We start from the raw sequence: 15,913 nt of genomic DNA on the forward strand, positions 1-15,913 counted from the left end.
GCTAGTTGAAATGCTGTCGACGTATATTTCCGCTGAGCCCCGGGATTGGAGCATGGTCCTGTCTATGGTGACATTATCGGTCTACAGCTTCGCTCAACAACACCACTCGTTACTCATCACCTTTTTTTTGTTGACAAGAGCATAGCGTATCTCCTCTGAATGTACTTTCGGCTTTAAGTGGGACCTTGCACGCCCGCTTATTCTGTTACGTTGACGGCGACCGTTGTCGTCAGGCTGCCGCCTAATTCTGAGCATCGCAGTCATCAGAGTGCACAGAAAGCTGTCTTCCCAAACAAACCACCGGAATTCGAGCCCATCTCTCAAATGCAGCATCTTGCATTTGGGAGATGAGCACTCTAACCATTGCGCTACCACCTGCCTCCACAAATTTCCGTTTATCTGCCTTCCCACTTCTCGTTTTTGCCGCAGACGCAGGAAGAACGGATGCAGAAACGAAAAAAAAAGTAAAGATTGCTTGAGCCGCCAGTGACGCATGACTTTAACTTTGGCAGGTTACCCTCATTGGATCGCATGTAGGCTTGCGGCTTCGTGCAGATGGTGGGTCACCATAGCTTTATTGTAAATTTGCTTTCACCAACTCTTTTCAGCTAGAACTGAAACGCCGGACAAAAATGAGACCTACCGTTGAATATTTTTCTTGTTTTCTAGGTTTAAAGCAAAAACGCTCATTAACACAAATAGTGATTTTTTTAAAGAAATGGCATAAGGATAATATATTTCAAGGTCATGTTTTGCCAATGCGGCCCGGCACCACGTATTGACGAAAGGGCATCACAGTGCCGATGCACGCGGCAGGTTATTGAATGAAGAAAACAGGAAACGACTGTTTTTCAGTTCTCGCAACATATTGTACACAGAACACAAGGCACCCACCACCATGACATTCTTTTTTTTTTGACAACAGCCACACACAATGCCGGACTGATATACTTCCTGAAGGGGTCTCATTACATTTTTCATCGCAGAACTACAAGCACAGTTGTGTCGCGCGTGCTTGCAGCCACGTACTGTAGCCGTGCTCCTTTTCCTCTAACAATATGGCCGCTGGCGGCTACAAGCGCTCCCGTAGGTGGCGGATTGGACTGTCAGTCCAGAAGTTTAAATACATAACCTCTTTGCATAGAAACGACGGCATGATTGTTAACATCATTGCTCTCCAGACTGATCTTGATGAGCTAACTCATTGGTGCAATAGGGCAGATGGTAATTAACGCAGACACAACTATACATCTCAAGTTTACTTCCGCTGCTAAGGCGATTCCTAATGCCCACACATTTAATAATACTATCATTGAAACTTCAGCGTCGGTAAAATACCTCGGTGTAAATTTTAGCTCGTATTTATCTTGGAGAACTCATATTGAACTAATTACTACCAAACACTTAAAAAAACTTGGTCTTCTTAGACGCCGACTACACCAAGCCAACCAGGACACAAAACTACACGCATTCAACATGCTAATCAGGCCTGTGATAGAATACGCATCCGTGGTCTGAAACCGTCATTACACCTATCTTGTTAACATGTTGAAATCTATACAAAACAAGGCTGCTCGATTCATCCGTTTCCGTTACTCTCGGTATCACAGTGTAACAATACTGAAAATATCGCTCCGTCTCCCGCCTCTGGTCATGCGCAGAAAACACAGCCGTTTATCTTTTTTCCATACTCTCTACCACAGCAACACAACATCCGCAAGTTCACATCTTCTCCCGGTGCCGCACACACCGGCTTGTGTAGATCACATGAAGAAGACTAACCCATTTTCGCTCCGACAGAACGATACAAATACTCACTTTTGGTCCTGGTTATTGAAGAGTGGAATTCGCTTCCTTCTGGCATTGCGGCTATCGCTGGAGCATCATCATTTCAAACAGCTCTTTGGTCATGCTTAGAAAATTCCACTGTAGAATGATGTGCGTTTTTTTTAGTTTTTTTTTTCAGTGTGTGCGTGTGGGCCGTACCGTCCCGTGGAATATTAGATGACATGTTTTGTAACTTCTGAAGGTGCGTTTTTTGTTTTGTTTTGTGGGATTTGCTAATGTGCATTTTTTCTGTGCCTGTTCCTAGCCATTTTTACACCTGTCAACTTGCACCTGGCTTATTACCTTTTTAATTCCTGTCTTCAGCCGTTCATATTCTGTGTTGTACATTGTTAAGTTTTATTTGATGAATCCCCCCTACGTCATGCTCGCATTGGGCCTTTAGGGTATTGAAATAAAATAAATATTGTTGGCTTGGATATGTTTGGCACGAGGCCCAAGTCGGTAACCTGTCTTCTAACACGTTCTTTTGTTTTCGTCTCTGTCTTGAAAGGACGCGCACGGTAACATGCTGCAATGGTGCTTGCGTTGAGCGTATGTAAGGTGAGAAACGCGGTTCTGAAATGTCTGTTCACTAACTTGTGCAGCAAACACATGTTTATAGTATTCGCGCAATAGTAAGAGTCACGAGTATGGCAACCGTAACCGCAAGCGTCACGTTATAGTCGTAACTTGTCGCGACAGCGTAGTTGAAATCCACTGACCCTGTCACTAAGAAATACGTGGCGAGGTATGGCTGATGAATAATTAATGGCGAAGATTGGTTTTCAGTAAACGTTTGTTACCAAGAACGGCGGGTGCTTATACTACCGCAAATGACGGATGCTTGGCGGTGACTCCAATCATTTACTCGCCACATCACAAATCTACACTAGAATTCGAGTGGTTTCACCAACTCTTGCTTATATTCTCTCGCCCCTAAACTGCGACTTTGCCTGCCACCCGACCTCCAGCTTTTCCTCTTTGTCCCCCGCTTCTTTCCCAATCTGCTGAGACGTGCTTCCACTGATGCTTGCTCTTCTTTTTTCTCAATAAATGAAGGCATTCATTCATGCATTCCTATGTTACTGCCGAAAATAGCGTGTCTTTATCCACATAACCGCCCTCTCTCTCGCCTGGACTCTCCAATCGCAAAACAAAGTTGCGGTGTTGCAAATAGCTGGGCGTCACATATACAATTTCCTAGGAATGGCCAGTAGCACGGCGGGCAATTTTCGGCGGGTGACGAGACAGTATATAAAACACCTTCTCTGCAATATCCACACTCAGTGCTCTGCTTCGTGAGCTACTATTAGCCGCTACTACGAAGTACGAAATGGAAGAAACCTAGCTGGGCTGGTCACGGACAGCTCTTTTTGGATTCGTGATGCGTCGATATAATATATATATTTCTTATATAAGCCTAAATGACAGCGATATAAGCGAGGTGAGTTACGCTAGCTCGTTGGTTTTGACTAACGACGCTCTTCATGCAGCACTTTCGTGTTGTGCGTGTTTGCGAACGGGAATGAAAGACAGGAGCGTAACACGCCTTCCTGAAATTAAACATTCGGAATAACTCTTTGTTTGACGGTTAGACATATGTGGAGGGCCCCCGATACGAACCACCTGCAAGTCTGTATCAGCTTGCAAAGAGGAACTCAGATTAAACGTTGTCAAGAGGATAGGCTTTTAATTATCATAAAGACATCTTTATTCAAATTCCTTACCATGAGGTGAAAGCCGACTAATAAGCATTTATATTTTCTGTGTTATTAAAACGTCCTGTTAATAAAATGTTGCTGTGTTTTACAGCCTCCCAAATTAGGTCATAAAAAATAAATTGATGCGGTAAGTGTGTAAACGCAGACGCAAGAAAAGGTTTAGTCCGTTTCCAAGTATTCACTCAATGAAGATGGAGCGCCTCTATACTCTCACATTGTAGGGATGTCAAGAACAAAACACTTCCAAAGAGTGAGTCACGAATATAACTCATTATAAGGTGAGCTTGCGCTGGAAAAGAGAACGCTCAAAGCGCAACGAGGGCTGCGCGCAATGTGCTTCTGATTCCGATCTACGGATCAAGGCGTCAGTGCGTCAGACTGAAATGCTCGTACATTGCAACGTAATCTCGGGTCCTCAAATGTGACGGCGAATGTTTCATTTTCATTTCATTTATTTTACCCTCAAGGTACATAGTACATTATAGAGGGGAGGGGCTAAGGGAATACAAAGTAAACATCGGTAAAAGTAACTCAAACAAAAAAATAATTTTAAATTATAACAGCAGTAATAATTCCAAATTTTGAGTTGACATCCGATGATAATAAACAGAGGTACAAAAGATACAAATACAAATGTGATGTACACAATGGTAAAGAAAAAAAAAACATAATATGTACAGTAGATTTACAAAATGCATTGTTAACTTTTTGATCATGATGCTGATGAAAACTGACGAAAACGCTGCAATAGAGAAAGGTACATACACATAGGCAAGACAAATGGTAAGTATATTACAAAAGTTCGTTTTCAAGTGCGTTTCTAAACATAAGTGGATTAATTATACCTGTTAATGAAGGGGATAAGCTGTTCCAGTCTTTGCTAGTCATTGGTAAGAATGAATTTGCGCCCATGATAGTATTCTGACCTTCTGATTATGATCACGACGAGAAGAAATGAAAGGTGCTGGCCTGATCCAAAGAGTGTGTAAAAAGGTGTTATGATAATAGATTTTGTGAAAAAGACAAATGCGTGAGTGTTTTCGGCGGTCGGATAAGAGAGGAAGGTTTAATAAACATTTCATGTGTGTTACGCTTGCTGTCCGATTGAAGTTATTTAAAATGAAACGGGCTGAACGGTTTTGTATAGCTTCCACCGTATGTATTAGTGTTGAATGCCAGGGATCCCATATTGATGAAGCATACTCAAGTTGCGAGCGAACGTAAGTGGTATATAGTTATTGTTTTAATGATGATGGCGCACGAGAAAAATTTCGGCGTAGGTACCCTAGAGTGCGGTTAGCTTTGGACACTATGATATCAATATGCGATTTCCAAGACAAATTGTTAGTTATGGTCACTCCTAAATAACGATACGAGGTGACACATTCAAGTGATATATTAGTGAGAGAATAATTTGGAGAACTAGAGTTAGTACGAGAAACCCTCATAGTTTTGCACTTCTTAATGTTAAGTTGCATTTTCCACGTGCTGCACCAATCAGTTACTTTATTTAAGTCGGTTTGCAGGGCTGTTACATCGCAGTTATTGGAAATTTTGCGGTATATCACACAATCGTCTGCAAATAAACATATTTTTGATGAAATATTAATAGGTAAGTCATTAATGTATATAAGAAACAAAAGTGGGCCCAGGACAGTTCCTTGAGGGACGCCTGAGCCGACAGGGGCTACAGAGGAAGTACATTCATTAGCAGAAACAAACTGAACGCGGGATGTTAGGAAGCTACAGATCCACTTAAGTAGTGTAAGGTCATTGTTTAAAATGCTTAGTTTGTGTAAGAGTAGAGCATGACACACCTTGTCAAATGCTTTAGCGAAGTCCAAAAAAATACAGTCTGTCGTGAAGCCTGCGTCAAGGTTAGAGTGTAAATCGTTTGTAAATGCGAGAAGCTGTGTTTCGCAAGAGAAGTTTTTTCTAAACCCGTGCTGGTGAGGAGTAAAGAAATTATTATCGTCAAGGAAGTTAATGAGATGCGTGTAGATTACATGTTCCATAATTTTACAAGGTACTGAGGTAAGAGAAATTGGTCTATAATTAAAGGGATTATGAGTGTCACCTGATTTGTGTATGGGAATGATTTTTCCTGTTTTCCAATCAAGCGGAAGCATGCCAGAGTTATATGATTGCGAGAATAGATATTGCAATATGATAGATGAATATTCAACTGTGCTAATTAAGAATTGTGGTGATTTCATCGACACCGCAGGAGGAAGTAATTTTCAAATTTTCGATTATTTTTTTAATTCCTGTTGCATCAAATATAATAGGGTCCATAGGAGGAAAGTTACAGCCCTGTAAGATGGGACATTCATTGTTAGGTGCGGGAGAGGAAAATGATTGCACAAACGCGCTGTTGAAGACGTCTGCGCAAAGATAGCTGGGAACCTGACTACCAGACTGTGTTAATGCAATCTTATTTCCACGTTTACATTTTACTACGCTCCAAAAGCGCTTTGGATTGGTTTTTAGTAATAATGGCAGGGTTTTGATAAAAAATGTGTGCTTAGTATTTTTAGCAGTGATTGAGTAGTTGGAGGCAGCGTTTTTATATGCAAGCCAATGTGCAGGCTTTTTCGTCCGTTTAGCAGTGCGAAAAAGGCGTCTCTTCCTATTTGAGAGCATATTAAGAAATCTGTTATACCAGGGGGCTTGATTATGAGAATAAACGCGCTGGAGTGGAACATGCTGACGGATTAATTCTAAAATTTTAGTCTTGAACATACACCAATTTCTTTCAACTGATCGTTCAAAAAACTGCGGTAAGAAGTCAAGAAATGAACATAGGCTTGAGTTTATGGAAGAAAAATTGGCTCTTTTGAAGTTTCTAATTGTCTTTAGTTGTTTGCATTGATACTGCTGGGGGAATGTAAGCGTGAAGTGCAAAATGTCATGATCACTCAGACCAGGTAAGTGAGTTATCGATGAGACGTTGTCGGGAGAAGTGGTGAGCACCAGATCAAGTAGTGAGGTTGAGTGCCGAGTTATTCGTGTTGGTGAGGTGACCATTTGTGAAAAACCGAAGTCAGAACAAAGTGTAATGAACTCATTACATTCAGTAGATGAGGGCTCAGAAAACGGACTGATGGGTGACCATACGATGTTTGGAAAATTAAAATCGCCCATTAGATATATTGGCACTCCAGGATAGCGTATTGTTATCTGGTTCAAGTTGTCATACAGGTCATTGCAAAAGGACAAAGGACTTGAGGGTGATCGGTAACAAACCCCTATTAGTAGCTTTTTAAATTTTATTGTAAGGCAGCACCAGATGATTTCTAAATCTGAAACAACCGGCACACAAAAGCCCTCAAATCGGTCACTGATTGCAAGAAGCACACCACCGCCTACTTTACCGGTGCGATCGCTCCGAAAAACTGCGTATTTATTTCTGCAAAAAAACAACTCAGAGTTGGCTACCCTAGATGACAGCCAGGTTTCAGTTAACGCAATGATGTCAGCGTCACAGTCATGAATAATGGCACACAGTTCGTCCCTCTTTGGCAGAAGACTACGCATGTTCGAGAAAAGCACCGAGCAAGAACACAGCTGAGAACCACCTCCCCGTTCGTTCCCCTATATTTATTTTAAAGGGAATTCGCGTCCAGAGCGAAGAGTACGAGGGCTGAGGTCGTTCTGTGTGCTATCGAAAGCTTCTATTTCAGTAACAGTATTATGAGCTTCATTGTAAACATACGTTTTACCACTGATAATCAATTTATTGTAATGCAACTTGAATGACTTTTTTGTGTTTTTTCCAAATTCGATCAACTTTTTACGGCAGTGTCTTGTTGCTGGGCAGTAATCTTCGCTTACGGATATTTTTTTTTCATCCTTTAGAACTTGGCGCTTGGAAAGGACTAAGTCCTTACATTTGTATGTTTCAAATTTTACTATTAGTGGTCGTGCTTTCCCTGTGGCAAATCGCCCAATTCTGTGCGCTCTGGCTATGTTGTTAGTTGAAATATCAACTTTTAAAGTGTCGGCGAAAATTTTCAGTATTTTTTCTTCCGACTTGGAATAGGTTTCATCAGCGGAGTCAGGCAAATCGTAGAACAACAAGTTATTCCGGCGAGCGCGGTCTTCGGCGTCATTTAGTCTTGAGTGGAGTGTGCGCGTGTGCTTTTCGACGCGGACTACGGAATCCCGCACGTCGTCGAGATCTGTCTGCTTTTGTTCAATTGCAAAAGTTTGCTGTTCAACTTTTTCTAATCTGGCTTTTATATCCGATATTACCTGACAAACTGACTCCTGCTTTTCCTTTAGGTCTGATATTGACGTAGCCATAGATTTCTGTAGAGTTTCCATTCTTATAGATCGCTCGTCTAGATCCTTAAGCGTTTTCAAAATTTCTTCCACAGCATTCGAAGATTGCGCTTTTTGCGAACCTGCACTGGGACCGGGATTGCTCTCAACGTCACCACATAAGAACAAAAGCAAAGAATGAAAAGGATCAACCAAGGCTTTTGGGCATGGAAGCACGACAAGGAACAGGTCATCAGATTTGAAAGAAGCGTGAGGTAGTTTTGGGAACCTACTAACCTGCACAATGAAGAAAAGCGTGCGTAAGCCCATCGTTGCTTTCCTTGTCGTACCACCATGCCCACTGAAAAGCGATGCAGCCGGGCCTGGTTTTATATCCTTCGCCACCAATGCTGTACACGATCTTGCAGCTGCGCAGTCGTGAACATTGTGCACGTGCACGAATGTGCGCATGTGCTGTCTGGCTGTCGGTAGAATGACGGGCGAAAGGTAGGCGAAGTCGTTCCCGCTTTCCAGAAGAGTCGATGCGTTGCCTATGGGCGGACCCTGGTGCTGGAAAGCCGTAGTCGAGCCGCACTGCCGTGCAGGTACCGAAGAACTGAAGAACTGCACAATGAAGAAAAGCGCATAGAGAAAAGCGTGCGTAAGCCCATCGTTGTTTTCCTTGTCGTACCACCATGCCCACTCATGTAGGCCAGTAGGCCAGTATTCGCTTCACGCGCGCAATCTGATAAGATAACGCTCTTTCGCTATTGAATCCATGACAACATACTGGATTAATATCCAGTAACACATGCAGGCGCATCGTGAGCTAACTGATAACTTTGGAACTGTGGTTCGACGCTAAAAAAAAGCCCCCCCCGCCCTAAAAAAGGAATGCAGTTGCTTTCAATATTAGCTGAAAAATAGTGCTTGTCATTTAAAAAGGGCCTCCAACACTGCACAGCGGCGCCTACATACAGGAAATTCAAGCGCGAACTATCAAACCAGCGTATCGTGGTTCAATGTATCCCAATAGTCCAGGGGCCAGTTCCACCACGGCTACAGTGTCGGAGCTCATATTTCATGTCAGCATTATTTGTCACAAAATCGCAGTATTTTTTCTTTAGATCTTATCATTAGACAGCTAAAATACATAGAGTGAAAGCCTCAACTTAATATTTCAGTACTTTTCGTTCTAACGTACGCATCCGTGCTGATCCATATGTTACAAAGTACTGAAAATGTACCCAATGCTTTCCTCCAGGCAGCAGTTTTTATTCCTTATGATGCCAGGAAACCGAGCCTGATGCCACCAACGCTCAGGCACCTAATCGGGAGGGCACACAATGTTCTCGCACACCTTGTGGGATGTACCGTAGCGCTGAGGTGCTTCTTGTATAATATATAAGCATCGGTTGTAAAGGCAGTCGTGCAAGGTTGGGCACATGTGCTTAAGCTCATGAAGTTGATTTGTGCCAAGCTAACCTGTCCAAGCTTTCACACTTACTTTATAAGAAGTCTACAACACCATCAATATGCCGGCTGCTTTTAACTGCACGAAACAAAACTATCGAAATGATACGAACAATGTTAACAACATTTTATCATTCGAGTGTTCAGATTGGCAATCTCTAGATGCGGAGTAAGTTGAGAAGTTGTTTGCGTAATTAACAAAGCTACGTTAATTAAATTTTCAGTAATGGTTCTTACGTGGTTAACGAAAATGAGAAGTTTGGAGTCTGTCCTCGAGATTATGCAGCCAATAGAAAAACTTTCGACTAAACATGCTTCTGTAAGAGCCATGCAAACAAAAATTTTCCAAGTAAACACTCTTGGAAGGCGTAACTGACGCAGAAAAGAAACATCTGTAAAGCCACAGAAAGAACAGCAGTTCACGGGGGGACACAAAGGAGGAACCACACACAAACTGCGCTAACAACTTCAAGCGCTGTTTATGTGATAATGAAGCAATTAGACCGTCAGTCATTCCTTCCAAACCTGTAAAGTCAGCCTGACCACATCTAGCCTTTCGGGATGCTGTCATCAATATGGCACCGCGAACATATTCCCCGTGGCCTTATAGTCACGTTCCATTTTTATTCATGGTGTTTTCTCGAAAGCAAGCAGTTTAAAGTTTTGGTGTCAATGCGGCAGTGTACGTGTACCGCCGAAAGCTTGCTTGGTCACAGAAGAGATGCATGACGGAATGATGGTGCAGATTTAGCGCGCCGCTGGCATCAAGACAATGCGCGGCCGCCGGGGAAGGAAGATAACGAAAGTGAACAGCTTGGTAGCTGCTCACGGAGCCGTGCCGAAGGGGACGGTGCCATCATGACGAAATCTGAGCCGGCGATATTGTTGCAGCGTTTTTGTTTTCTTTTATTCTTTTATTGTTTTTTTTTACAGCGAAGTCATTAAGAGGAAGCTTTAACACGGGCCCTACTCCGACTCGGCCTATTCAAATAGATGCAAAACGCCGAAACGCTTTTCTTAGGTAACCCCTGGACCGATTTTAATGAAATTTGTTGGATTCGGGAGAGAAAGGTAAATTCTAGTGACTATTGGAAGCGGAATTTCTATTTAGGGCCTGAATTTTGGTAAAAGATATTCAACAATTAGAAAGTGCGAAAAGTACACAAGCACGAAGTTTACAAATTATTAACTCCCCATCAAGAACTGATATCGTGGTTCTGTAAACAGCATCCATTAGACAATTCCAATATGCCCATTTATATCTTACGTGAAGTCGTTACGTTGTGAACAAGGGTTGTGGAAAAGCTGTATTTCCATATTACTAAATTTTTCAAGATTCATGCGTAATATATCAATTTTGTCTGCTTTAGATGTGCTGTTAGATGCAATGTACATAATTTTGATATCAGTTTTTTTGCCGAAAGAGAGTTGTAAACTTGATGGTTTCGTTTTCTCAAAATATGCAATTTTTGACAATTTTGAATAAAGAAATGATGACCTAATTCAAGAATTCGAAACCAACAGACACTAGATTTTAAGTTCTTGTTTTAAATGCAAAAAACCTTGTCAAATTAGATGCAGTGGCTGTCGAGAAAAACGAATTCTCCTTTTACATTTATTTAGATAGGACCACTAGAGCTTAAGCTTCCTCTTAAGGGCTACTTTCACCACTATCGCGTCCGCGTGTAGAGCCAAATCTCGAAGGTAGCGTAATACTGGCCCGACCCGCAGCGGTGGTGAAGCATGCGTTCAGCGCTCCCCATATGTGGGCTGATCCCGAATGTAACGCCATGCCGGGGAGACCCGCGGCAGAGATGAAGCAGGCGTTAAGCACTCCCCATACGTGGGCCGATCCCGAAGACAGTGCAATGCGGGGCCGACATACGGTGGAGGTGCAGTTCGCCATTAAGGGACCCACATACACAGCTTTGCAGGTCATGTTTCTTCACAGAGTGGAAGGGCACTGAGATTTTTTAGTTATCCGCGTTTTTCCTGCATGCGTCTGCGTTGAAAACAAGAAGCAGGTATGCCTGGAAAATCTAATGTGGTGGAAGCAGGTGGTAGCGGAGAGGTTAGCATACTCAGCCCCTGCACGTACTTATATCTGCATTGACATGGGTTCGTGGTAGTGATAGCGACCAAAGCTCTACTTTTTCTGCGTACTCTAGTCATTGTGAAACTAAGGATGTGCTTAGCATGCCCAGTCACTGAATGCAAATTGCAGCAGTTACGAGTGGTGGAATCCCGCTGGGGCTGATTGTGAAGAAAGCTTCCTTTCTCTGTCCACTCTCACGATGGTGAAGCTAAAACTGAGGAGGAGACCTGACGGACACAACGTTGATCGTCACCATAACAGAATGGATGGACGACCTGCGGAAAGGACAAGGCACACCAAGTTTTTAGCACTTAATTTGTCCTACAGTAAAGCGCTACAATGGCTTGTATGCCCTCATAGGAATGGTAGACCGAACTGCTTCTCACTGCTAACACTGGACTGATACTAAGAAAATACTCCGTCCGCAGGCACCACACTACACTGAAATTAGCAATACAATGTCAGTTTATAAACTGATATTGCCAATTATCTGGTGTCCTTCTTGCGTGTGTGGAGGGCATAAAGGTCCTGGCAATGAAATGGTAGTATTTTCGTTTTTGCTGCAGTTGCACACAAACAAAATTCTTTGAAGTGATCCGACAGCGATCTACCGGCGGAGAAGACCAATCCACAAATTAAAAATAATTGCTGGTTTCAGATCTTACAATTTACTTTGCGCTTAGCTACCATCTGTTATATTTTTCTTTTTGTGCTCTTATAAAGAAGAAAACTCCACATTACTACAATATCAACAACCGTACACAAAATAGACTGGCTTTGAAGCTGTGACCCCGCAGCGCACTTTTCTACATTTAGCACATGTAATATTGGGGCAACACGTTTGAGCAAAATGATTAGGTTTTCGGTCAAAGCACTGTGACAGGCGGGAAAAACTCGTTGTCATGCCCGGTCGAAACAATACCATCTGAAATCTTATTTACTTATATTCATTTTTGAAAAATCACTATAACCGTTTATACATTTGCTTCGTATGAGTTTTATACTAGCTTGCCTCGCCAATCTCAAAAATCTATTCTCTTTTCGGGAGACGGCCTTCGTGAAAAACGACGCAACGTGACAGTAAAACATCCAGCAAGGCTCTATCCAATGATTGGCGAAATAGTGCGCTGAGAGCGTGTCGACTACCGCGCGAGTGAAAGTTGAATTATGATAGTTGTCAGCTTGTGTTGCCTCTAGCACGAGCGAGTAGTGTTGGCAATGACATTGGTGTGAAAATGGTCAGCTCGGTCTGCGATTTGTTCATGTGATCCCCGCATTGAACGTCGCAGTTGTCACGATGAGAGTACTTCTGTGGGATTAGCAGCCCAGTGGGCTCGGAAGGCTCAAGTGGTAGCTCACCTTGAGGAGTATTAGGTAACAATTATTAATATACATACTTTGCGATGATGAAAAAGATGCAGGAACACCACTGGTGTTGTCTAACTATTCGTAAACAGCCCCCCCCCCCCCCGTATTTCAATTGGCCCACCCCCAAACATTAGATAGGCCCACCCCCAAATTTCAAGTTGACACACCCTCAAATTAAAATTGGCCCACCCCCAAATTTTAAGTCGGCCACGACCGATTTTTGTTCGCCCAGCCTTAAACTTGGAGTTGGCCCATCCCCAATTTCAATTGGGCCACCCCTAATTTTCAAGTTGGTCCACCCACGAATTTCCATAAATCGTCCCCCAAAATTGCAGTCGACGCACCCGAAAATTTAGGTTGGCAAACCCCCATATCGCCCCCAAGTTCAGATTGACCGACCCCGAGATTGCCCCCACATTTAGGTAGGACCAACCCCATATCACCCCCAAATACAGATTGGCCCGCCTTCACAACACCGCCAAATTTATATTGGCCCACTCCAATAGCACCTGCAAATCGAGGTTGACCCACCCCCATACCAGCCCCAAACTAATGCTGGCCCACCCCTCGATCACCTCAAATTTAGGATGGCCCACCGCAAATCATACCCCAATATAGGTTAGTCCACCCATCACCCCCCCCCAATTCATCTTGGCCCAGCCAAACATCACCCCCATGGTTAGGTTAGCGCGTCCCCATGTTACCTTCAAATTTAGGTTGGCCCACCCCCATATCATCCTCAAATCCAGGTTGGCCCACCCCCATATCAGCCGGAAACTTAGCCTGGCCCACCCGTCTATCACCTGAAATTTAGGATGGCCCACCGCAAATCACTCCCAAATTTAGGTTAGCCCCTACCCCCCCCCCCCCCCGATTCAGCTTGGCCCAGCCCCATATCACGCCCATGGTTAGGGTGGCCCACCACCCATATCACCCCCAAATTTAGGTTCTCCCACCCCCATATCATCCCCAAATCCAGGCTGGGCCACCCCATATTCCCCCAAACTTAGGCTTACCCACCCCTATATCACCTCAAATTTAGGTTGGGCCACCCCCATATCAGCCTCAAATTCAGCTTGGCTCACTGCCATTTCACCCCAAATTTTCGTAGGGCCACTCCCATATCACTACTAAATTCACCTTGGTCCAAATTTATGCTGATGCCACTTCAAATTTCAAGTTGGTCACCCCAACCCTTTTTATGAAGACCTATATATTTATATAGGAAATGCGTCAAGCTTTTGGCGTTACAGGTACGATATTTCACGATTTTGCTACCAAATTGCTGGGGTACTCGCCAAAGAATGCTGTGCATTAAAAGCAAATGCACCGAACGAAGGACATTTATTCAAATGGTTTTTTACGGCCACACCTACGGATTGATACCACTTGGCTGTAGGGAACACATTAACAGTAGCTACTAATCCAGACGCTGCACATCTCCTAGTTGGTGCATTTCTTATTTGGATGAATATTTAGAAATAATTAACTTTCGGGCAGCGACTCAGCCTAGCAGACCCTTTGTTCCACACGAATGTTGCATAGGAATGGCACTGGCCACCGGGTAACATTGTGGCACAGCTGGACGTGATTCGCTCCGAGTGGGTGCCATTAAGGACAGCCGAAAGTCGAAGAAAACGGACCTTCCAGAAGAACGCAATAAGAATAGCCATCTTGTTCTTGCAGGTTCCACGCTACAAAGCACGAAAGTTTTTTTTTTTTTCATAACACAAAGCCATGCGCAAGCTTCTAGTTATGTTGTCCAATGAATAAAACCTTCATAAAAGCGATGACTTAACAAATGAACACGATAAAGCTACGTTTTATGAAGGGAAAACAGAAAGCATAATATTTGAAGAGCACCACTGGAAAATCAGAACCGAAAGCAATTCTTGAGTTTTGTGTTTATGCCATTTGATAGGAGACTATAAGTACTATGCGGCTTTAAAAAAATGCACTGCTGAAAAACCAAAACCGAAAGAAAATCTTGGGTTTTGTGATTCTGCCATCTAGTGAGAGACTACAAAACTAGGTCCTATGATGCTTAAAAAAAACGCTGCGAAGGGAAATCGAACCACGGCCGCAGTGAAGCGGGACGAAAGGTGCTCGCTATTCTACCACTCGGCCACGGCTACAAAGGCTTCGCCAAGCGTTACGTTTGTGTTTTTATAGATACCACGGCAATTTTCACGACAGCGTTACAAAAATCACTTTCGGGAACAGTCTTACGCCATATGTGAAGAGTCGAGAGAGGCATCAATCGAAAGCTCAGTCTCCGGACTACATACGCTGCACTGCGTATTACGATAGACGGGATTGCAGTCATCGTTCTTGCCTCAAACATCGAGCACAAGTTTTCGTCGTTTCCATAGGCTTCCATTGCTAAAACTTTAACCGCTGTGGGAACAAAATTTTTACGTGCCATAGAGTGATCACTGCATTTGGCTCGTGTGGACTGTCTTCCAGAACACGTTTGCCACCTGCCTTTTTCAATAATCGGCCTGCAGCTTTTGTTATTCGCAAAAAAACCGCTCATTCCATTGAAAACGCGCTCGCTTCGTGCAGGGCCCGCTTGGGGCGCTAGTTGGTACGTGTGAGGAAAAGCTGGATATGGTGTGCCTTGTTTAGCAAGCAATTTTCTCGTGTGAAGTAAGCAAGTAACATTGATTTTGTGCACCACTGATTTTAATGCTATAAGTATCTTCAACGTTTAGGAAGTGTCGCTGTAGTGCGCTTGCGATTCTTTTTTTCTTCGCTGTTTTTCCGCTTGTGTTCTATTTTACCATGCATTATCTGTTCAGGCGTGTCTTCTGCAAAATCACTGATTCATTGTAACCTCCCTATGTTGTGCCCGAATGGGAGTTTAGGGCACTTGCATAAAAAAAAAAGCTGAGCGTTCCCAACGAGCAGCAATTAGGCTCCTCAGCTAGTACTACTAACGACTAATCACTTTCTGGGTACTTCCCCGAGGGAGATATCCGGGGGGCACGGCAATGATACCAGCATGCCGAACCTCACGCACGCTACTTTTGCAGACCACTGTCGTATTCGGCACCTGCTCTTGGGCCCTGGATTCCTGGCGGCGAAGCCCGGCGGAAGAATTACAGCTTCCACCCACCCCGGTGCTCGTTTGGCCGAATCTGGATGCCTCTGGGAGCTTCATCTG

General features: G+C 43.6%; 1 protein-coding gene across 3 annotated transcripts in view; it reads right to left on the reverse strand.

The window, feature by feature from the left end:
* LOC135915704 (uncharacterized) overlaps positions 1-15,913 on the reverse strand; it is a 51,763-nt gene that overhangs the window by 24,148 nt on the left and 11,702 nt on the right. For 2 of the 3 annotated variants that reach the window (XM_065448844.2, XM_065448843.2), the window contains exon 3: positions 8,109-8,435. In XM_065448844.2, the coding sequence (XP_065304916.2) occupies positions 8,109-8,435 (327 nt within the window). Of the gene's footprint in view, positions 1-6,934; positions 8,436-15,913 lie in introns of those variants that run through there. The other variant, XM_065448842.2, reaches the window with a different exon arrangement.

This window comes from Dermacentor albipictus, unplaced genomic scaffold (assembly GCF_038994185.2).
Source record: "Dermacentor albipictus isolate Rhodes 1998 colony unplaced genomic scaffold, USDA_Dalb.pri_finalv2 scaffold_13, whole genome shotgun sequence".
Classification (NCBI taxonomy): Eukaryota; Metazoa; Arthropoda; class Arachnida; order Ixodida; family Ixodidae; genus Dermacentor; species Dermacentor albipictus.